At 46.1% G+C, this 23,876-nt stretch overlaps 1 protein-coding gene across 1 annotated transcript in view; it reads left to right on the top strand.

Annotated features, from left to right (window-relative positions):
* The window catches only part of LOC129706666 (fibroblast growth factor receptor-like 1), a 350,488-nt gene that overhangs the window by 313,235 nt on the left and 13,377 nt on the right, over positions 1-23,876 (top strand). The window contains 1 exon segment of the mRNA XM_055651091.1: positions 6,791-7,144. Coding sequence (XP_055507066.1) covers positions 6,791-7,144 — 354 coding nt within the window.

A 23,876-nucleotide genomic window follows, 5' to 3' on the forward strand; every position in this document is an offset into this window, starting at 1 on the left:
TCTCTGTGACTTTCCTTGGGGTGAAAGGTGCCATCAAATCAAACCCACGTGCAGCATGGCTACCCGTTCTCTGGCCCGTTCTCTTTAAGCACGCAACAAAAGCTTTTCACTGTACCTCGCTACACGTGAGAATAAACAAAACCAAACTCAACTGATCTGAACAGAACTGATGTATAAGGAAAGGCCGAGCAGATAGGGACCATTGGGGATGAGAGGATAGGCAGAGTGTCGTTAATCTGTGGAACTCATTGCCACATAGGGCTGTGGAAGCCAAGTTGGTGCATATTTTTAAGGCAGTGGTAGACAAATTGTTAATTAAACGGGTGTCAAGGGTTAGAGTCAGAGAGTCATAGAGTGATACAGTGCAGAAACAGGCCCTCCAGCCCAACTCGCCCACACCGCCAACAATGTCCCAGCTATCCTAGTCCCACTTGCCTGCGCTTGGTCCATATCCCTCCAAACCTGTCCTATCCATGTACCTGTCCAACTGTTTCTTAAACGTTGAGATAGTCCCAGCCTCAACTACCTCCACTGGCAGCTTGTTCCATACACCCACCACCCTCTGTGTGAAAAGGTTACCCCTCGAATTCCTATTAAATCTTTTCCCCTTCACCTTAACCCATGTCCTCTGGTCCTCGATTCCCCTGCTCTGGGCTAGTGACTCTGTGCATCTACCCGATCTATTCCTCCCATGATTTTATACACATCTATAAGATCCCCCCTCTTCCTCCTACGCTCCATGGAATAGAGACTCAGCCTACTCAACCTCTCCCTGTAGCTTGCACCCTCTAGTCCTGGTAATATCCTCATAAATATTTTCTGAACCCTTTCAAGCTTGACGATATCTTTCCTATAACGTGGTGCCCTGAACTGAACACAATATTCTATATTCATATTCAAAATTCTTAAGGGGTCGGACAGGCTAGATGCAGGAAGATTGTTCCTGATGCTGGGGAAGTCCAGAACAAGGGGTCACAGTTTAAGGATAAGGGGGACATCTTTTAGGATCGAGATGAGAAAAACATTTTTCACACAGAGAGTGGTGAATTTCTGGAATTCTCTGGAATTCTCTGTCACAGAGGGTAGTTGAGGCCAGTTCATTGGCTATATTTAAGAGGGAGTTAGATGTGGCCCTTGTGGCTAAAGGAATCAGGGGGTATGGAGAGAAGGCAGGTACAGGATACTGAGTTGGATGATCAGCCATGATCATATTAAATGGCGGTGCAGGCTCGAAGGGCCAAATGGCCTACTCCTGCACCTATTTTCTATGTTTCTATTTTTCTAATATTCGATGTGCTAAAGAGGAAACGCAAAAGTCTCTACCTAGGACCCCAAGTATCAACAAGATACCTGGAGCCCCAGGTCACGGTTTCTGTCGTATATTTTTGTAATATGATTATTTATCAAATGGCCAGCATTTATTTTCCAACTGTAAGCAAAGTAAAATGTTGACAATATTGAGCAGGTCAGGCAGCATCTGTGCAGAGAGAAACAGAGTTAATGGTTGTATCCCTTTCAATCACATACAGTACCTTTACATGGGGGAGCTTATGCATTTTCACACAGCAACGGAGAAGGAACATAGGGAACATCCTATAAAGAAGTCTTGTGCTAATTTCTGAATGGAGAAATTGAGAGATCTGTGTGTGTGTGTATGTGTGTGTGTGTGTACGCATGCGTGCATGCATATACCCTGCCCATACGCACGTACGCATATGATGTCTTTAAGCCCTTGAGCATGCATTAGACAAGGTTTGTTCATAATCTTTTCCAAGATTAGATTGGCTGCTGACATTATTCACCAATGTAGGAAATTGTTCCTTTAGCCTGGTAATACATGAAGCCATAATGGCTGGTACTTATTGCTGTCAAATAATTATCAGCACAAATGCTGCTCACAGTAGCAGAGCTGTATACCTCTAGTGAACTACTTGCCACTGTCTTGTGTCTGCTCAGAACTGTCTGTTATTGATAGAATCCTTTAGACAATAGTGATTAAGAGCGTTAATGATGAGGCCGATGTAAACTTTACACTGCAGTTACCTCACTGCAGCTGGGAATAACAATAGTTTATTCATGATAATCCAGCAGAGCAGACCCATGTTGGGTTTATTCTGCCCCATTCGTCACCAGGGAGACATTTATTTTGTGTGCATGACTCCTGCCAGAAGCTCAGAATGATGTGCAGACAGCTCAAGTCAAAGAGAACCTTACATACAGTAGCTGTAAGACTCTTGCCTTGTGTCCATTCCTTTGGCTACACTTTGGCACAAAGCCCAACAATCCAACAAAATTAGTTAGTAAAACAAACAGCAGTAATGCTTAAGCCGTTTTCCTTAGAGGAAGCTTTCAGAAGGTTTAATTTTCTGTAGTATTGAATTAGTTAATGACTGCAGTCATAGAGTCATAATGTTCTAGTCATACAGTGTGGAAACAGACCCTTCAGCCCAATTTTCCCACACCGGCCTACATGTCCCATCTACACTAGTCACACCTGCCTGTGTTTGGCCCATATCTCTCTAAGCCTGTCCTACCCATGTACCTGTCTGAAGAAGGGGTTCGGCCCGAAACGTTGCCTATCTCCTTCGCTCCATAGATGCTGCTGCATCCGTTGAGTTTCTCCAGCATTTTTGTGTACCTGGCTAACTGTTTTTCAAACATTGGGATAGTCCCTGCCTCAACTCCCTCCTCCGGCAGTTCGTTATATACACCCACCACCCTTTGTGTGAAAACATTACCCCTCAAGTTAAATCTCCCCCCCCCACCCCCCCACCTCACCTTAAACCTATGTCCTCTGGTACTCAATTCCCCTACTCTGGGCAAGAGACTATGTGCAGTCTTCTGAATGCTTCTCTAACTGTAGCCATTGGCTTCAATGTTGTGCATTCAAACTTAGTACAAAAGAAATATACTTTATATTACCAGAGAGATTAAACACGAACCCACTCTTAAGGAAGTAGCTCCAGAAATAGTGGATGCATTAGTAATAATCTTTCAAAACTCTTTAGATTCTGGAGTAGTTCCTGAAGATTGGCGGGTAGCAAACGTAACCCCACTTTTTAAGAAGGGAGGGAGAGAGAAAATGGGGAATTACAGACCAGTTAGTCTAACATCGGTAGTGGGGAAACTGCTAGAGTCAGTTATTAAAGATGGGATAGCAGCACATTTGGAAAGTGGTAAAATCATTGGACAAAGTCAGCATGGATTTACGAAAGGTAAATCATGTCTGACGAGTCTTATAGAATTTTTCGAGGATGTAACTAGTAGCGTGGATAGGGGAGAACCAGTGGATGTGGTGTATCTGGACTTCCAGAAGGCTTTCGACAAGGTCCCACATAAGAGATTAGTATACAAACTTAAAGCACAAGGCATTGGGGGTTCAGTATTGATGTGGATAGAGAACTGGCTGGCAAACAGGAAGCAAGGAGTAGGAGTAAACGGGTCCTTTTCACAATGGCAGGCAGTGACTAGTGGGGTACCGCAAGGCTCAGTGCTGGGACCCCAGCTATTTACAATATATATTAATGATCTGGATGAGGGAATTGAAGGCAATATCTCCAAGTTTGCGGATGACACTAAGCTGGGGGGCAGTGTTAGCTATGAGGAGGATGCTAGGAGACTGCAAGGTGACTTGGATAGGCTGGGTGAGTGGGCAAATGTTTGGCAGATGCAGTATAATGTGGATAAATGTGAGGTTATCCATTTTGGTGGCAAAAACGAGAAAGCAGACTATTATCTAAATGGTGGCCGATTAGGAAAATGGGAGATGCAACGAGACCTGGGTGTCATGGTACACCAGTCATTGAAGGTAGGCATGCAGGTGCAGCAGGCAGTAAAGAAAGCGAATGGTATGTTAGCTTTCATTGCAAAAGGATTTGAGTATAGGAGCAGGGAGGTTCTACTGCAGTTGTACAGGGTCTTGGTGAGACCACACCTGGAGTATTGCGTACAGTTTTGGTCTCCAAATCTGAGGAAGGACATTATTGCCATAGAGGGAGTGCAGAGATGGTTCACCAGACTGATTCCTGGGATGTCAGGACTGTCTTATGAAGAAAGACTGGATAGACTTGGTTTATACTCTCTAGAATTTAGGAGATTGAGAGGGGATCTTATAGAAACTTACAAAATTCTTAAGGGGTTGGACAGGCTAGATGCAGGAAGATTGTTCCTGATGTTAGGGAAGTCCAGGACAAGGGGTCACAGCTTAAGGATAAGGGGGAAATCCTTTAAAACCGAGATGAGAAGAACTTTTTTCACACAGAGAGTGGTGAATCTCTGGAACTCTCTGCCACAGAGGGTAGTTGATGCCAGTTTATTGGCTATATTTAAGAGGGAGTTAGATGTGGTCCTTGTGGCTAAGGGGATCAGGGGGTATGGAGAGAAGGCAGGTACGGGATACTGAGTTGGATGATCAGCCATGATCATATAGAATGGCGGTGCAGGCTCGAAGGGCCGAATGGCCTACTCCTGCACCTAATTTCTATGTTTCTATGTTTCTATGAACCCACTTCTCCCGCCCCCACCCTCACCCACTGTGGTCCCGGCCCGATCCCACTAATCCTGACCACTTCCTTCCACATAAACAATAGCCAACAATATACTTTTAATCATGTTAAACCATTGACCTTCAACAAGTCTTTACTCAAATACGTCCGATAGCAGCTAACAACCCATAAAATTAGGGATATTTTTACCAAATCATATGCCACAGAGATAATACCCACTGAGCTAGTTTAGTTTGGTTAGTTTATTGTCACGTGTACCGAGGTACAGCGAAAAGCATTTGTTGCGTGCTATCCAGTCAGTGGAAAGACAATGCATGATTACAATCGAGCCGTCCACAGTGGACAGATACGAGAGGTAGGCAACTAATTGATGCGCTAATCAATGATCGATTAAATGTGGAAAATATCATGGCATTAATAAGGTAAAGAAATAAAAGAGAATTTAATTGCACTGATGCCTTTACCCTCCAATGGCATTGAGTGGCTGAGTCAACCTAGACTCTTTCAGTTTATTTATGCATGTACCTGGCATGTACCTCCTCCACATTCCTCCACAATACCATTGCCAGGCCATTTCAGAAGGTGTTTACAATCACAATCACAATAATACTTTTTTAGCCGAGAATTACAATAGACAATAGACAATAGGTGCAGGAGTAGGCCATTCGGCCCTTCGAGCCAGCACCGCCATTCAATGTGATCGTGGCTGATCATCCCCAATCAGTGCCCCGTTCCTGCCTTCGCCCCATATCCGCTATCTTTAAGAGCCCTATCTAGCTCTCTCTTGAAAGCATCCAGAGAACCGGCCTCCACCACACTCTGAGGCAGAGAATTCCACAGACTCACAACCCTCTGTGTGAAAAAGTGTTTCTTCATCCCCGTTCTAAATGGCTTACTCCTTATTCTTAGACTGTGGACCCTGGTTCTTGACTCCTCCAACATTGGGAACGTGATTCTTGTCTCTAGCGTGTCTGAGCCCTTAATAATCTTATATGTTTCAATAATATTTCCTCTCATCCTTCTAAATTCCAGAGTGTACAAGCCCAGCCACTCTATTGTCTCTATTGTCTTCCCCAACATCGGGAATAATCTTCATGCATCTAGCATGTCCAACCCCTTAAGAATTTTGTAAGTTTCTATAAGATCCCCCCTCAATCTTCTAAATTCCAGCGAGTACAAGCCAAGTCTATCCATTCTTTCTTCATATAACAGTCCCGCCATCCCAGGAATTAACCTTGTGAACCTACGCTGCACTCCCTCAATAGCAAGAATGTCCATCCTCAAATTTGGAGATCAAAACTGCACACAATACTCCAGGTGTGGCCTCACTAGGACCCTGTACAGCTGCAGAAGGACCTCTTTGCTCCTATACTCAACTCTTGTTATGAAGGCCAACATGCCATCCGCTACTTTAATTGACTGATGAGCAAGGACCCCCCAGATCCCGTTGTACTTCCCCTCTTACCAACTTGACACCATTTAGATAGTAACATACTATGCAACATACGAGGAATTTCATTTGCCAGGTCAGTCAAACAAATAAAAAGCAATGGACCCCACAAAATGCATTTTAGCATAAACATCCACCACAGTGACTCCTCCACATTCCTCACTGTGAGGGAAGGCATCACTTTGCATCAGAAGTGACATACTGGCTGGGTTAGGATAGTAAATTTCCTTTGCTGAAGGACACTAATTCTTTTAAAGACACTAAGGTCTTTATTCTCTGGAGCGCAGAAGGTTAAGGGGGGACCTGATAGAGGTCTTTAAAATGATGAGAGGGATAGACAGAGTTGATGTGGACAAGCTTTTTCCTTTGAGAATAGGGAAGATTCAAACAAGAGGACATGACTTCAGAATTAAGGGACAGATGTTTAGAGGTAATATGAGGGGGAACTTCTTTACTCAGAGAGTGGTAGCTGTGTGGAATGAGCTTCCAGTGGAAGTGGTGGAGGCAGGTTCATTGGTATCATTTAAAAATAAATTGGATAGGCATATGGATGAGAAGGGAATGGAGGGTTATGGTATGAGTGCAGGCAGGTGGGACTAAGGGGGAAAAAAAATTGTTCGGCACGGACTTGTAGGGCCGAGATGGCCTGTTTCCGTGCTGTAAATTGTTATATGGTTGTTATATGGTTAATGGACTAAACTAAACTAAACTAAGCTATAAATTAAACTAAACAAAATGTAGCTGTGGGTGTGATGAGGTGTAACTTGCCTTTGCATGCTGCAGTTTGTGCAGCCATTTGACACTAACGACCTGCCACTTATCTTGTTGTTTGCAGAGACCACCAGGTCCAAACCCATCCTGACTGGAACCCACCCCGTAAACACCACGGTCGATTACGGAGGGACCACCTCCTTCCAGTGCAAGGTCCGCAGTGACGTCAAGCCTGTGATCCAGTGGCTAAAGAGAGTGGAGTATGGAAGCGAGAACAAGTACAACTCCACCATCGACGTTGGTGGGCAGAAGTTTGTCGTGTTGCCGACCGGCGAGGTGTGGTCCCGGCCCGATGGCTCTTACTTAAACAAACTGATGATCTCCAGAGCAAAGGAGGAGGATGCAGGGATGTACATCTGCTTGGGTGCTAACACCATGGGTTACAGCTTCAGGAGTGCCTTCCTTACTGTGTTGCCAGGTAGGCAGGTTCCTTTCCTCCACACTCATACTCTGGAAGTAAAGATACTGCTTTATTTGGTGGGTTTTCAGCCATTGGGTGGCGGAGATTCTGAAGTTCTCAAACACACAGTTGGAACATTGAAAATGAACACAACGCATCCCGATAAATGGCATGAGTAAATATTTCACTTCTGTAAAGTGGCAATCAGTGCTAACTCAAATACAACTTATCGTTGTAAAAATGCGATTAGCTGGCATCTAGGCCTAGATGGAGTGGATATGGAAAGGACGTTAACAGTAGTGGGAGAGTTAACAACCATATTGCACAGCCTTAGGATAAATGGAAGTACCTTTTAGAAGAATGAGGAATTTCTTTAGTCAGAGTGTGGTGAATCTGTGGAATTCGTTGCCACAGACAGCAGTGGAGGCCAAGTCATTTGGTATTTTTAGAGTGGAGATTGATAGGGTCTTGATTAGTAATGGTGGCAACAGGTAGACAAAATTGCTGTAGAAACTCAGTGGGAGCGGCAGCATCTATGGAGCGAAGGAAATAGGCAACGTTTCGGGCCAAAACCCTTCTTCAGACTGCACAGATGCTGCCGCGCCCGCTGAGTTTCTCCAGCAATTTTGTCTACCTTCGATTCTCCAGCATCTGCAGCTCCTTCTTGAACATGGTGTCAACAGGTATAGGCAGATGGCAGGAGAATGGGGTTGAGAGGGAAAAATAGATCATCCATGATTGAATGGCGGAACAGACTGGATGAGCCAAATGGCCTAATTCTGCTCCTAAAAGGCTGTCCCACTGTATGAGGTAATTCAAGAGCTCTCCCGAGTTTAAAAAAATTAAACTCGTGGTAAGCACGTGGAATGTACGTAGCGGGTACGTCGGAGCTCGGGACGTCTCTTAGTGTCTCGTAACACTAACGGCAGGTACTCGGGAAACGTGGTAAGCTAGTCAAGACTCGTGAAGATTTTTCAACATGTTGAAAAATGTCCATGAGAGCCCAGAGTACCTACTAGCGACTATTACCGTAATTCTGCGAGTTTGAATCAGAGGAAACTCGGGAGAATTCTTGAATTAGCTCGTACAGTGGGACAGCGTCTTAAGTCTTATGATCTTGTGAATTCTAATTCTGTTGTAAAGATGTAATTAGTTAATAACCTCAATATTGGTGAGGTGATGCGTTTAGTTGGTGATTCCAATCTTGGTTGTAAAGTTATCATTAAGGTGTCAACTCCAACATCGTTTTAAAGGCATCTTTAGTTGGTTACTCCAATTCAATTGTAAACATGTCACTAGTTGCTGACTCAATTACTAATGTGAAGATGCTATTCTTACGTGGCTTGATACTTGGATGCAAGGATTGGGTTATTTTCTGGCTGGTGAGTCTAGAACTGTGGGTCACAGTTTCAAAATAAAGGATTGGCCAGAGAACAGAGACAAGTTCACAAGTTACAAGTTAACACGTTTTTGGAATAAAATTAGGCCATTTGGCCCATCGAGTCTACTCTGCCATGCAATCATGGCTGATCTCCGCCTCCTAATCCCATTTTCCTGCCTTCTCCCCATAACCCTTGATATCCGTTCTAATCAAGAATTACCTATCTCTGCCTTAAAAATATCCACTGACCTGGCCTCCTCAGCCCTCTGTGGCAATGAGTTCCACAGATTAGGGACTAAAGAGGTTCCTCCTCACCTCCTTTCAGATTGCCCTTTAATTCTGAGGCTTTGACCTCTAGTCCGAGACTCTCCCACCAGTGGAAACATCCTCTCCACATCAACTCAATCTGTGCCTTTCATTATTCTGCAAGTTTCAATGACGAGTTGAGATTTCTTCATCCAGGGGTGGTGAATCTTTGGAATTCTCGATCCTGTGGAGCGTCAGTGTCCTGAGTAGATTGCATTAACAAGTATATTCGGGGCGGCACAGTGGTGTAACTATAGAGTTGCTGCCTTACAGCGCCAGAGACCCTGGTTTGATCCCAATTACAGGGGGATGTCTGCACGGTTTGTATGTTCTCCCTGTGACCGCGTGGGTTTTCCCTGGGTGCTGCAGTTTCCTCCCACACTCCAAAGACTTACAGGCTTTGTAGGTTAATTGTCTTTGGAAAAAAATGAGACTTGCCCCTAGTGTGTAAGATATTGCTAGTGTCCGGGGTGATGGCTCGCAGTTGCGGACCTGGTGGAATGAACGGCCTGTATTGATGCTGTATCTCTAAACAAAATTAATAGATTTATAGATATTGAGGAAATCAAGTGATTGGGATTAATGGGGAAAGATGGCTCTGAGGTAAAAGATCAGCCACGATCTTATTAAACATTGAAATGTGTGCAAGGTGTCAAATTGGCCATTCCCGCTCCTGCTTAGTTTAGTTTAGTTTAGTTTAGTTTAGAGATACAGCATGGAATTAGGTCATTTGGCCAACCAAGTCCATGCCAACCAGAATTCCCCATAAACTGCACTATTCTCCGAATTTGCCTTCCTTACTACTGATTCGACTTGCAAATTAACTTTTTGGGAGTACTGCACTATTTTTCAACCAAAGCCGAAGTAACCAACATATCTGTAGGTTTTTTGGAATGTGGGAGGTAACTGGAGCACCCAGGGAAAACCCCACATGGTCACAAGGAGAACATACAAACTCCCTAAAGACAGATCCTGTAGTCAGGATCTCCAGCGCTGTAAGGCAGTAAGTCTACCGCTGCACCACCGTGCCGCCGTTCTTATGTTTCGACTTCTCCCAGGTGGCTCCGGTGAGCGATGGGGGAAGATTAACATCAGCATGACCTCACTTGGATTAATACAGCATAGTGTTAATCACATGCTAACTACATCTACACAGGAAAGGAGAAGTGAGAACTGGCTGCCAAGTGGCAGCCTTAGGATTTTGCTTCAGATCAGTCAAAGGCAGAGAAGGTCATCAAATCATGCATTTTCCGCTTGGCCAGAGCTGACACTCAGTGCAAACAAACATTAGTAGAGCTTTGGAAATTAGTGTTGGACTTGGGATTTCTGTTTGGCCTATTTCAAAAAAAAAGTTTTTCTTTTCTGTGGGTGCTTGTTTAAAGGCCAATTTGTATTTCAGGTGCAAATAAGTTCATAAGTTCTAGGAGCAGAATTAGGCCATTCAGCCCATCATAGAAACATAGAAACATAGAAAATAAGCGCAGGAGTAGGCCATTCGGCCCTTCGGGCCTGCACCGCCATTTGATATGATCATGGCTGATCATTCAACTCAGTATCCCATCCCTGCCTTCTCTCCATACCCCCTGATCCCTTTAGCCACAAGGGCCACACCTAACTCCCTCTTAAATATAGCCAATGAACTGGCCTCAACTACCTTCTGTGGCAGAGAATTCCACAGATTCACCACTCTCTGTGTAAAAAATGATTTTCTCATCTCGGTCCTAAAAAACTTCCCTCTTATCCTTAAACTGTGACCCCCTAGTTCTGGACTTCCCCAACATCGGGAATAATCTTCATGCATCTAGCATGTCCAACCCCTTAAGAATTTTGTAAGTTTCTATAAGATCCCCCCTCAATCTTCTAAATTCCAGCGAGTACAAGCCAAGTCTATCCAGTCTTTCTTCATATGAAAGTCCTGCCATCCCAGTAATCAGTCTGGTGAACCTTCTCTGTACTCCCTCTATGGCAAGAATGTCTTTCCTCAGATTAGGAGACCAAAACTGTACCCAAATCATATCCCGCTGAGTTACTGCAACACAATGTGTCTATCCGTTCACACTATCTCTATGTTATCACACTCTCTACACTCTGGGGGCAATTTACAGAAGCCAATTAACCTACAATCCAGCACATCTTTGGGATGCGGGAGGAAACCGGAACACCTGGAGGAAACCCACAAGGGCGCAGGGGGGGCCATACATGCTGACACAGTACCCAAGATCAGGATCGAACCCGGGTCTCTGGCGCTGTGAGGCAGCAGCTCTAGCAGCTCGCCACAAACCAGTGGGATCATTATGTTCTTTGTCTCTGTATTGTACACTGTTGTTCGTTGTCTCTGTACTGTACACTGACAATGACAATTAAAATTGAATCTGAATCTGAATCTGGTGAGAAAGCCTAGATTTGCAGGTGACGGTTAAGTCAGCAGCCAGGCACTTATCACCGCGTAGACCTGATTTCATCTACCGCAGTTGACGTGGTGGCAGTTCCCTGCTTCCACAGTTCCCCTGTCTCCAGAATTCCTCTGCTTCTACAATAGGGCACAAAGTGCTGGAGTAAAGCAATGGGTCAGGCAGCATCTCTGGAGAACATTGATGTGAACATTGAGAACATTGTCTCTACAATTCTGTTGCCTCTGTTGTCCCCCTGCCTCTACAGTTCCCTGCCTCTACAGTTCCCCAGCCTCTACAAAAGGATACAAAGTGCTGGGGCAACTCAGTGGGCCAGGCAGCACTGCTGAAGAACATGGAAAGGTGATGTTTCAGTTTGAGACCCTTCTTAAGTTCCCCAGCTTCTACAGTTCCCTACCTCTGCAGTTCCCCTGGCCTCCACAGATCAGGCATAACATAATTCCAGACTGCGTAGTTCATTTCAACTATTAACGGGTGGGACAAAAAGTAGAATCAGGAACTGGAGAGGCAGGTTTACAAAAAAAGACACAAAGTGCTGGAGTAACTCAGCCAGTCAGGCATCATAGAAACATAGAAACATAGAAATTAGGTGCAGGAGTAGGCCATTCGGCCCTTCGAGCCTGCACCGCCATTCAATATGATCATGGCTGATCATCCAACTCAGTATCCCGTACCTGCCTTCTCTCCATACCCCCTGATCCCCTTAGCCACAAGGGCCACATCTAACTCCCTCTTAAATATAGCCAATGAACTGGCCTCAACTACCCTCTGTGGCAGAGAGTTCCAGAGATTCACCACTCTCTGTGTGAAAAAAGTTCTTCTCATCTCGGTTTTAAAGGATTTCCCCCTTATCCTTAAGCTGTGACCCCTTGTCCTGGACTTCCCTAACATCGGGAACAATCTTCCTGCATCTAGCCTGTCCAACCCCTTAAGAATTTTGTAAGTTTTCTATAAGATCCCCTCTCAATCTTCTAAATTCTAGAGAGTATAAACCAAGTCTATCCAGTCTTTCTTCATAAGACAGTCCTGACATCCCAGGAATCAGTCTGGTGAACCGTCTCTGCACTCCCTCTATGGCAATAATGTCCTTTCTGGACATTCTGGAGAGCATCGATAGGTGGCATTTTGGATCGGGACCTTTCGTCAAACTTTATGGATAGGTGACGTTTCGGGTTGGGACCCTTCAGAGTCCATGGATGGGCGATGTTTCAGGGCGGGACCCTTCTTCAGACTCTTTTGCAGTGGGGACAAACTGGGTGTAGTTCGTCATAAAACTAATGGCAAATTTTGTGTAATTTGGCATCAACTAGAACTTAAGTAAACTGATCCAATGAGGAAAGCAGGGAAAGTAATTTCTCTACATCGGTGTAGGAAGAAACTGCAGATGCTGGTTTACCGAAGATAGACACAAAATGCTGGAGTAACTCAACGATCAATCAGCATCTCTGGAGAAAAGATATAGATGTAATTTCAGGTTGGCACCTTTCTTCAGACTCAAGAAGACTCGAAGATTGCAGAAGGGTCCAACCCGAAACATCACCTATTCCTTTTCTCCAGAGATGTTGCCTGACCCGCTGAGTTACTCCAGCATTAAGTGTCTGTCTTCTCTCTATCTGTGCATCCTTTTTGACATGAGGGCACGTTGGGCTAATTTTGACTTTAGATGTTATCATGAAGCAGGCAATATTAACTCAAACACCCATCTCGCCCTTGCTTTTCATTTCCAATGACAACATTGTTGTGGCAGGCTGAAGAAAGCTTTAAACTGACAACGTTTTACCTGATAGACAAAAATGCTGGAGAAACTCAGCGGGTGCAGCAGTATCTATGGAGCGAAGGAGATAGGCAACGTTTCGAGCCGAAACCAGGGGTTTCAGCCCAAAACGTTGCCTATCTCCTTCGCTCCATAGATGCTGCTGCACCCGCTGAGTTTCTCCAGCATTTTTGTCCACCTTCGATTTTCCAGCATCTGCAGTTCCTTCTTAAAAAGTTTTACCTGGCTTGAGAAAGCAAACGTCTGACTGCACACACTACGCGAATGGAAAAATAATCACTTTTTCCACTCACTTCAAGAACAGGAAGATTCACTCGTGAGTTACAAGTCGGTCACGTTGAATAAATAGATCTGCACTCGTTTGTTAACAGAGATTTAGAGTATTGTCAAAGGTGATTTGTCAGTGCAGTTCACTTAAATTGGACGGTCTGCTTTGATGTTTGAAGTCGCTGATGCAAGTATTTCTGCCATGAATAAATTAAATTGAAATAAATTAAATGAATCAGAATGAAAGGATTAAATGTGCAGGTTTGTACCAAGCTGATTTTTAACTGGAAAATTATACAAACAACATTGAATCAGTACTTTTCAATGCAGAGAGTTGAAACATGATTAATGGTGTTGATTAAATGTGAAGCTGACAATTCAGGGCATAATTCATGTTTGTGCATGTTGTATTCAACAGAATTAATCAAAGCTGAATGCTTATAGTGGAAGAAATCCAGGGACAAATAATTGCTGCTGGATTTACTGTTCGTAGCAGTAATCAATATTGAGGCACAATCATGCACAACACTTGCAAATTAGTTCAATTTCTGGGCTGTTTTACAAGTCAAATTGTGTGAGGTTGATGCTGGAACTCAGCAAAAAGCAAAACAGCACAACTATAACCTTTTAAAATGAGGTGCTAAACCTTTTGGAACCAATAATATTATACTTCTTGGCAGAGAGCAGAATGAATATCACATTCAAAATTATTAGATCCAACCCTTCTGTTTTCTTTCGTAGATGTGGAATGAATTTAGTTTTAGTTTAGAGATACAGCGCCAAATAAGGCCCTTCGGCCCACCGAGTCGGCGCCAACCAGCATTCCCTGTACACTAGCACTTTCCTTCACACTACACACCAGGGCCGATTTCTACCGAAGCCAAGTTAACCTACAAACCTGTACATTTTTGTAGTGTGGGAGGAAACCCTTCGGCATGATAGTCCATGCTGACCAGCGATCCCCTTGCATTAACACTATCCTACACACAAGGGACGATTTCTACCGAAGCCAAGTTAACCTACAATCCTGTTCATCTTTGTAGTGTGGAAGGAAACCCTTCAACCTCCTAAGACTTCTTGATTAGAATGGGGGCCAAGGGTTATGGGGAGAAGGCAGGAAAATAGTAAGATTAAACGAGAACTTACCAGTTTGAAGTTTGATCTGTATTTTATGAGGAGTTACGATGAGGGATTACGTGAAGAAGCCCGCCCCAGGACGCATTGCGGCATAACTTCAAAGCAGCGGTGTGGAATCACAGACAGACACGTATTTGAAGTAACATAGTAAAGAATAAAGAGACATCAATTATCAGTTTGATCCATGTAATGAGGGTGGGAGCGGAGGGCACGAAATCCCTCATCGCAACTCCTCATAAAATACAGATCAAACTTCAAACTGGTAAGTTCTCGTTTAATCTTACTATTTTACTTCGGAGTCACGTGAGTGACTTCGTGAAGATTTCAAAGCTCTGTGATTTCAAACCGTTGTAACAGCTTTATATCACTCGCTGCCGAAGCCTTTGAGGGAGGAAGCGTGTTATCATAATCAACCAATGATTCTGTTTATAGGAAAAAACCAATGGTATTTTTACAATAACACTGAAGAATTTTAAATGCTCCCCTTGGCTAATTTGAATATTTGCAGATTGGAATCTTCCTGCAAATAAAACAGGTTTTGTCAACAGTTTATAATTTATTTCTCTCTGAACGTTTTACCCCCACTATTCTGCTGTAGCCAGGATGTGGTTTACAGGCACGTCCATTCTTTTGCCGTTGACGTGGAAGCTTCTCCTGTGGGATGACAACTTTATACATGTTAGTTTTATTCCCAGGAGCTTTAACCTGCTTGAGCCATTTCAAAAAAGGCTTGTTACCCGACCACAAGGTGTTTTGTGACCAACCCACAAGGCTTTTCATCTCCCTCGCATAATTAGGTTGTGTCTATATAAGGTAATAGGGTCTTGGCACATACCGTGTTTTTCTGGCGGGTAGCCCGGTTTTATGACTGGATAAGGTGTTCCTGGTCTGGTTTGACCATTCCCTGAACAAATGATTGAGATCTGGTCTGAAGCTGTGAGCATGGTGTCCAGTTGAAGTAGGAGTAGTGACTGGACACTCTGTGCTGCTCCATGTGCCTTTAACATATGTTTTTAGTGCATAGAAGGTTCAGGTTTAGGGCTCTGGCTGGTGGGATCCCCTGAAGTGTGGTTTAACGACTGGCATCCCATTTATAGGTGTACCTAGTCTAGGGGTTTTAGAGTTTTAATACCCTTCAAATTCCCTCCAGCCAGTGACCCCATGGCCTGTTGTCCTGTAGCTGTTTTGAAAAAAGAACAGGCAGGGTAATTCTAGCTGTGTTGATGGCACTGTAGCCGAATCCTTCATCATGATGAAGGTTCTCCAGGAATTCCAGTTCGTAGTACCTGTATCGGATGAGTAGGTTTTCCCCTTTATCCTTGCAGTACTTCTCTTGATGCTGGACAATTGTTGTAGTCCAGTGGATGTTCAAAAGGATGCTGACATGGTGTTGATTATTCAGTATAACAATCCCAGTCCCAGAGGTTTGCGCAGAATCTGCAGCTCAGGAGCTTATTTCTCATGGCACAGGTTGATTTGTGCCCGACTCCGATATTAATAATTCTGGGTACTGGAAAACACCATCCAAGTTTCAACAGCCATGTCATGGCGTGAAGTGAAACAAGGGCTGCGTAAGTCCGTCAGGTACTATCAAATACCTGAAGCTGAATCCTTTTTTACTGTGCGTTGTTCTCGATTGGTGAGGCAGAAGGGAAAAATACATAGAATTAATTTCACCAATGCAGCGTGAACGCATTTGTCTATCAATATTATAAATACATTCTTGAATGACAACATGACCTATAGGTCAGAAAAGTTAATATATATAGCTGACGATCTTTCTGCTGGAACTATCTGTCCCAGAGAAATTTTTTTTTTTTTTTTTTTTTTTTTTTTTTTTTTTTTTTTAATGAGGATTCCACTGGCCGAGGGTCTGGTTTCCCCCCGCGACATACATAGGACATCCCCGAACACCTGGTGATATAGCGTTAATGCAAATAATCGATATCAGTTTCACATTCCATTTTAATTGTCATTGTCAGTGTACAGTACAGCGACAATGAAATGCATTAATATCTGTTGCATCATATAGCTTAATAGTTTTGTTAACTTTATATGAAAACATCTAATTGATGTAGTCCTTAATATTATGTGACCTGGTGTCTGTCACTGTATTTTTCTTACCACCCAGGTAAGTTGTTGATAGTCAAATACATCTATGGATATACCATTGCCAAATTGGTTTGACCAACTTCTCATATGATACCGACTTTATGCTGCCATATGGTTAATATAGGCCACCTCCATAGTGTAGTGTATTTATACCCATACATGCAAGTGCTTTAAACTCATAAATTCACCCGAACATTTTTTAGATAATTAATGCCCAGTATAAGTGGTAACCCCACCACTGTCTTTCTGATATTACTTCAGTGGGTAACTTCATGAGATGCTCAATGACAACCTATATGTTGTTTTTGATACTAACATCTGAATGATGTAGACAGAAAATGGTACCATTTTTTCCCAATTACTCTGTTATTTGTCGAGTAGTTGGTAGATTGACCATTACTTTGTGCTTGTTTGTGCCAATTCAACTATGTTGTCTCTTGGCATCCTTCTAGTTACGTGGACTGAATTAATATGAAAGCCAAGATAGTCCAAGAAAGCGCTCTATATGCTGGTAGGAACCAGACCCACCTACCTCCATGGTTATTGGCGGTTTTGTGTTTTCTGTTTTCTGAGTGCTTTTGTTCTGAGGATGTGCTGGCGACGTTGGGGGGGGGGGGGGCGCATTTTCCAGGGGGTCCGCGGCGGGCCCTGATCTAAAAGATCTTTGGGGATAGTGCGGCCCCAAGCTTTCACCAGTCCCATATTCTAGACATAGACTGGTAGATGCCGTGAGGTGCTGCTGTTAGGTTATTGAAAGTCGTGGTTTGCTCGTCCCTTGGCCTGCCCTCATGATGCCGAAGGTTTTTGATACCTCTTCGATCTCCTTCAGCTTTTTGTTCAGATCTCTCCCAAATAGCAGTGAGTCTGCCTCCGCTGCTGGGCTTTGCTCAAGCCTGCATCTTTGAGATTGAGGGCAGGTGTTGTATTTCCCTTCAGAGATTATTGCTGTATATTCTTGCTGGCTGCCATTGTTTTGGCTCCGGCGGTGCTCCAGCCCGTGGGGTTGCTATGAAGCGGTCCATGACACCCAACAGCTGTTCCTGATCCTGCACCTCATGCATACTTTCGATTTTGTCCGCCTGCCCCATTTGCAGACCAGCCCTGCCCTGGTCACCAATGCTAGCCTCCTGCTCCAACCCGTGGTATGAGGGTAGCAAAGGGCAGTGCCTGAACGACACTATGGAGGAGGTGCCTGTCCTGTCTCGCCGGGAGCGCTGCTGTTCCCGGTGGACCTTCTCCTCCAGGAGCTGTTAAGTGCAGCTCAGGCGGCTGTCTCTCTCTGCTTAGGTAGAGACATGTCCTGCTCCGACGAATCGGAGACGACCGGCCGTTTGGCTTCCTGTCCGCTTTCCCAGTCCGCCGTGTAGGCTATGGCGAGACTGGCTTGGCTCGGTCTCAGGGATAGCGAAAACGCTCTGCGAGCGACGCTGCCGCCGGTTGCTGCCCCGCTGGTAGAGTTGGAGCGGGGCAGTTTCTCTTTGCGAGTTTTTTGCGTTGTGTTCCTGAAATCTGTAATAAAACACAACTGCAAACTCACCTTTCCTATGCCCAAGAGCCGCTCCTGCAGCTCAGGCGGCTGTCTCTCCCCCTCCTGGGTGGAGAGACGTCCCAGTCCGATGTCGCTCCACCGCCGGGTTTTCCACACATCCAGCCCGCTGCTCAGGTGCTAGCGGGCTGGCTCGGTCCCGGTGTCGGGTTTGCGGACCGCCCGCTAAGCGGTCCTACCGCCTGTTGCTGCCCTGACTCTCTCTTGAGCGGGCAGGTGCAGCATATTTCCCCCCTCAGCCCGCAGCTGATGCTGACGGGCTTGATGCAGAGTCGGGAGCGGGGCGCTGATTAGCGGTCCTCGCTCTCTCTCTCTCTGTACTCGGGCTGCTGCTCACCTGCACTCGGGCTGCAGCGCACTCCACGCCAGCACTGCACAGTGGGTTCCCCTAACGGCTCCGCAAATGTCGGAAGCCTCCTCCCGCCCGCCTGCCTGCCTCACCTGGACAGTACTCGCGAGCGAGCGAGGACTAAGGGGAACCCCCAACGCAGTGCTAGCGCCGTCTTCCTGCGCTGTCAAATGTCGCCCCTGTGGAGAGTTTTACCGGCACCGGCACAGGTCCCATCCATGGTCCGCCGGCGCTCTCTCTCCCTAGTAGCGTCTTTCCTCCCCTCCCTCGAACGGGAAACTCCTACCAGAGTCCAAGGGGGCCGCTTGCACGCCCTGCGGGAAAACAAGCAGACGCAAAGGGGCTGTAAAAGTAAAGGTAAGTACTTACCTAAACTTAGATTTTTTCTCGTTTCTTCAGGAGCCCTGACTCCCGGCTGCCGCTTTGCATTGCTGAAACGTAATGCCGCAATGCGTCCTGGGGCAGGCTTCTTCACGAAGTCACTCACGTGACTCCGAAGTAAAATTGGATTAGGAGGCAGAGATCAGCCATGATTGATTGGTGGAATAGACTGGATGGGCTGAGTGACCTAATTCTACTCCTGTAACTTGTGAAGTCCACGCCGACCAGCGATCCCCATACATTAACACTACCCTGTGGAATTCTCTGCCACAGAAGGCAGTGGAAGCCAATTCACTGGATGATTTCAAGAGAGAGTTAGATTTAGCTCTTAGGACTAGGGAAATCAGGGGATGTGTGGAGAAAGTGGGAACAGGATACAGATTTTGGATGATTCCATGATCATATTGAATGGCGGTGCTGGTTCGAAGGGCCGAATGGCCCACTCCTGCACCTATTTTCAATGTTCTATGGACACGCTAGCGACAATTGATACGAAATCCAATTAACCTACAAACCTGTACTGTCTTTGGATTGTGGGTGGAAACCGGAGTACCCGGGAAAATTCCACATGGTCATGGGGAGAATGTACATACTCCGTACAAACACTCGTGGTCGGGATCGAACCCAGGACCCTGGCACTATGAGGCAGCAGCTCTACCAGCTGCACCACTGTGCTGCCCAAAGTGACAGAAGGAATGGAGCTCCTGACAAACCACTCATCCACCCGCCTGTTCTGCCAGCCACCACCTCTTGGAGGGGTCCGCAGTCTCACATTGGGCTCATTGAGTAACTCAGAACCCACAACACCGGATAAACCTCCCCGGTACCCACAACACCTCCCCGGTAGGCGGCGCGGCTCTGGCCAGCAGCGGCCTCTGCAGCCTGTCCACGTTTTATTATTTTTTGTCTGTGTTTTTATGTAGTTTTTGTTATTTTATGTTGGGGTGTGTGTGTGTGGGGGGATGGGGGTGGGGTGGGAGGGGGGGGGGAAACTTTTGAATCTCTCCCTGCACTGGAGACCCAACCTTTTCTCGTCGGGTCTCAGGTGTCGTTGAGGCCGCAACGAGGAGCGGCCTCCAACGGGAAGAAGCCGGGGACTCTGGTGCCGACTCACCGTTGCCGTCGCAGGGCTGGCCGAGACCGGAGCGGGTGGAGCGGTGGAGGAGCGCTGCTGCTGCTGCTGCTGCTGCTGCTGCTGCTGCTGCTGCTGATGCCGCTGCTGCTGCTGATGCGGAGGCTGCAACTGCGGGTCTGGCGGACGGCGGCACCGGGAGCCCGCGGCTCCCTGGAGGGAGGCCGCTTTTCGGGGCTCCTGCAACGGCGACTTCTCCCGCCCGAGTTGCGGGGTTGAAGAGCTCCTGGAGCGGGGCCTGACACCACTGCCCCGCGCGGCTGGAATGGCCGCGGGACTTTGCGAGCGCACACCGGGGGCTCCAACACCAAGACCCGGTGTGCGACCTCGCACCACCCGGCGTGGCTTCAATGGCCGCGGGACAATCGCCATTGCCAGCCGGGGGCTTTGACTTTGACTCTGACATCGGGGGGGGGGAGAGTGCAGTGGAGAGATAAGTTTTTTTGGCCTTCCATCACAGCTATGTGATGGATGTTTATGTAAAATGTAATTATGTTGTGTCTGGGGTCTATTTGTGTGTAATGTATGGCTGCAGAAACGGCATTTCGTTTGGACCTCCAGGGGTCCAAATGACAATTAAATTGACTCTTGACTCTTGACTCTTGAAAGGAAGCGTCATTCTCAATCTGCGGGACTGCAGGGAAGGACAGGCAGGAACAGTAGAAGGAGAAATGAACCCGTCAATGGTCAACTTCGTCCCCTTGCATATAATCCATAGCAGGCACCACACACAATTAAAATATGTAGGAAGGAGCTGTTTACACCAAAGATAGACACAAAATGCTGGAGTAAAGGGCCTGTCCCACTATACGAGGTAATTCAAGAGTTCTCCCGAGTTTCCCCTGATTCGAACTCGGAGAATTACGGTAATGGCCGCTCGTAGGTACCCGGGGCTCTCGTGGACAGTTTTCAACATGTTAACCATAACCATATAACAATTACAGCACGGAAACAGGCCATCTCGGCCCTACAAGTCCGTGCCGAACAATTTTTTTTTTCCCTTAGTCCCACCTGCCTGCACTCGTACCATAACCTTCCATTCCCTTCTCATCCATATGCCTATCCAATTTATTTTTAAATGATACCAATGAACCTGCCTCCACCACTTCCACTGGAAGCTCATTCCACACCGCTACCACTCTCTGAGTAAAGAAGTTCCCACTCATATTACCCCTAAACTTCTGTCCCTTAATTCTGAAGTCATGTCCTCTTGTTTGAATCTTCCCTATTCTCAAAGGGAAAAGCTTGTCCACATCAACTCTGTCTATCCCTCTCATCATTTTAAAGACCTCTATCAGGTCCCCCCTTAACCTTCTGCGCTCCAGAGAATAAAGACCTAACTTATTCAACCTATCTCTGTAACTTAGTTGTTGAAACCCAGGCATGTTGAACAAACTTCACGAGCTTACCGCGTTCCCGAGTACCTGCCGTTAACGTTACGAGCCGCTAAGAGACGTCCCGAGCTCCGACGTACCCGCTACGTACATTCTACGCACTTACCACGAGTTTGATTTTTTTTTTAACTCGGGAGAGCTCTTGGGTAAACTCGTATAGTGGGACAGGCCCTTTACTCAGCGGGACGGGCAGCATCTCTGGAGAAAAGGAGTAGTTGACTTTCCAGGTCGAGACCCTTGTTGAGACTGAGGGTCTAGGGGTGAGGGAAACTGGAGTGAGGCCACACACAAATTGAAGGAACATATTTCACTTGGGCAGCTTACAACCCAGCGGTATGAGGGTTGATTTCTATATTTTCAAGTAACCCTCGCAAACTCTCTCTCTCTCCGTCCCTCCCCCACCCTAGTTGTCCTGCTAGTTTCACTGTTCATATCCCTTCGTTATCACCTCCTCTACAGCCAGCGATGGACCATTGGTTCTGTACCACTATTACCATTACGGTAGTTGACCGTATGCATGCTTTGGGCAGAGTCTACAAATGCAGTTATCTTGGATATGGATGTATCAATATCCTTATAGAGGGCTAGAGATGAATCAGTACCCTAGATTATGGAAGGACCATTCAAAATGTTCTTGGCCCTTCATCTGAAGGAATAAATTGGGTAAATGCACACAGCCTTTTACCCAGAGCAGGGGAATCAAGAACCAAGGGCATAGGTTTAAGTTGAGGGGGGGCGATAGATTTCCTAGGAACCCGAGGGGTAACTGTTTTACACAAAGGGTGGTTGGTGTATGGAACAAGCTGCCATAGTAGGTAGTTGAGCAAGGTATTATCACAATGTTTAAAAAGTATTTGGACAGGTATATGAATAAGAGAGGTTTAGAGGGATATGGGCCAAAGGCAGGCAGGAGGGACAAGTTTCGAAGAGGCATGTTGGTCAGTGTGGGCAAGTTGGGCCGAAGGGCTGTATGACTATGATCTTACAATGTTCACTGAGCCCAGGGAGTGACTGTTACAAGATAGCTTGCATGATGAGATGAAACAGCCGAGAGGCTTACAAGGCTAAATGTGAAAAGGTGCATGAGGAAAATCTGAAGATATCCACGTTTTCTATTCTAGAATGTGTGCCTCACATTAACTGTTAAATCATGAAATGATACATTACATAGAAAAGGCATGCCAACATTGACCTGCATGCTAGACACAAAATGCTGGAGTAACTCAGTGGGACAGGTTTTGATTTAAACCAGCATCTGCAGTTTCTTACATTTTTTGATCTGGAAGTTAACAGGTTAACTTGAAAAACCTTAGTGGGTCTGGCTGCATCTCTGGAGAACTTGGATTGGTGACATTTCAGGTTGGGACTCTTTTAAAATTGAAGTAATCTATTCATGTTCTCCAGAGATGCTACCTGACCCGCTTGAGTTACTCCAGCACTTTGTGTCTTTTTTTTGTAAATCAGCATCTGCAGTTCCTTGCGTCAGGATGACAAACCTGTTTTGTTCACTGCTGGCCTGGATGATAGGTGCGCTACACTCCTCCCCTATACTGACCTACAAGCGAACCCAGACCACTGCCTTGTAGTTGACCCGTAAATGCCCTCTGAAATGGCCTGCAAGGCACTCAGTTACTACCTCTAACTTTGGAATGTAAAGACAATAGCAGCAGGAGCCGTGATAGATTTTAAGAAGATCCATTTAGAGCAGATAAATGATGGGAAGAAAAAATCGTCACTGAAAGGGGAATGTGGATTAAATCTTTTTGCATAATTAACACAAAAGATAATTTGTCATGAGCTGCTGCATTCTTCTTTCATTCACAATTCACAAATTGTGCAGGCAGTGGTGAATAGTTTAGTTTAGTTCAGAGATACAGCACGGAAACTGGCCCTTCAGCCCACCGTGTCCGCGCCGACCAGCGATCCCCGCACACTAACACTATCCTACACACACGAGGGACAATTTACACTTATACATAGCCAATTAACCTACAAACCCGTATGTCTTTGGATTGGGTGATAAAACCTGCGCAGGTCAAGGGGAGTCCGTACAGACAGCGCCCGTAGTCAGGATCAAACCCGTGTCTCTGGCGCTGTAAGGTAGCAACTCTTTCACCAACATGGTGGCGCAGTGGTAGAGTTGCTGCCTCACAGCGAATGCAGCGCTGGAGACCCGGGTTCGATCCCGACTACGGGTGCGGTCTGTACGGAGTTTGTACGTACGTCCTTCCCGTGACCTGGGTGGGTTTTCTCCCACAATCCATTCTCGGTAGCTGAGATGCAGCGCGTATACGGATCTGTGCCCTATCCGCAGCCGGGATCGAACCCGGGTCCCCAGCGCCGCAAGCACCGACCGCCGAGCAGCCACTGGACAGTGGGCGGCCGGAGATGCCCGGGGCGACCCCGGACCGACGGGACACCGGCCCGGAGCAGCCGCGGCCCCAGGCCCACAGCCAGACCTTATACTTCCGGTGGCGCTGGTGCCAGCAGCCTCCACCTACAGCCCGGCATCTTTTTGTTTTTTTGTTTATTTAGTTATGTTAAAAGTGTATTTTTTTTG

This window comes from Leucoraja erinacea, chromosome 1 (assembly GCF_028641065.1).
Source record: "Leucoraja erinacea ecotype New England chromosome 1, Leri_hhj_1, whole genome shotgun sequence".
Taxonomy (NCBI): domain Eukaryota; kingdom Metazoa; phylum Chordata; class Chondrichthyes; order Rajiformes; family Rajidae; genus Leucoraja; species Leucoraja erinaceus.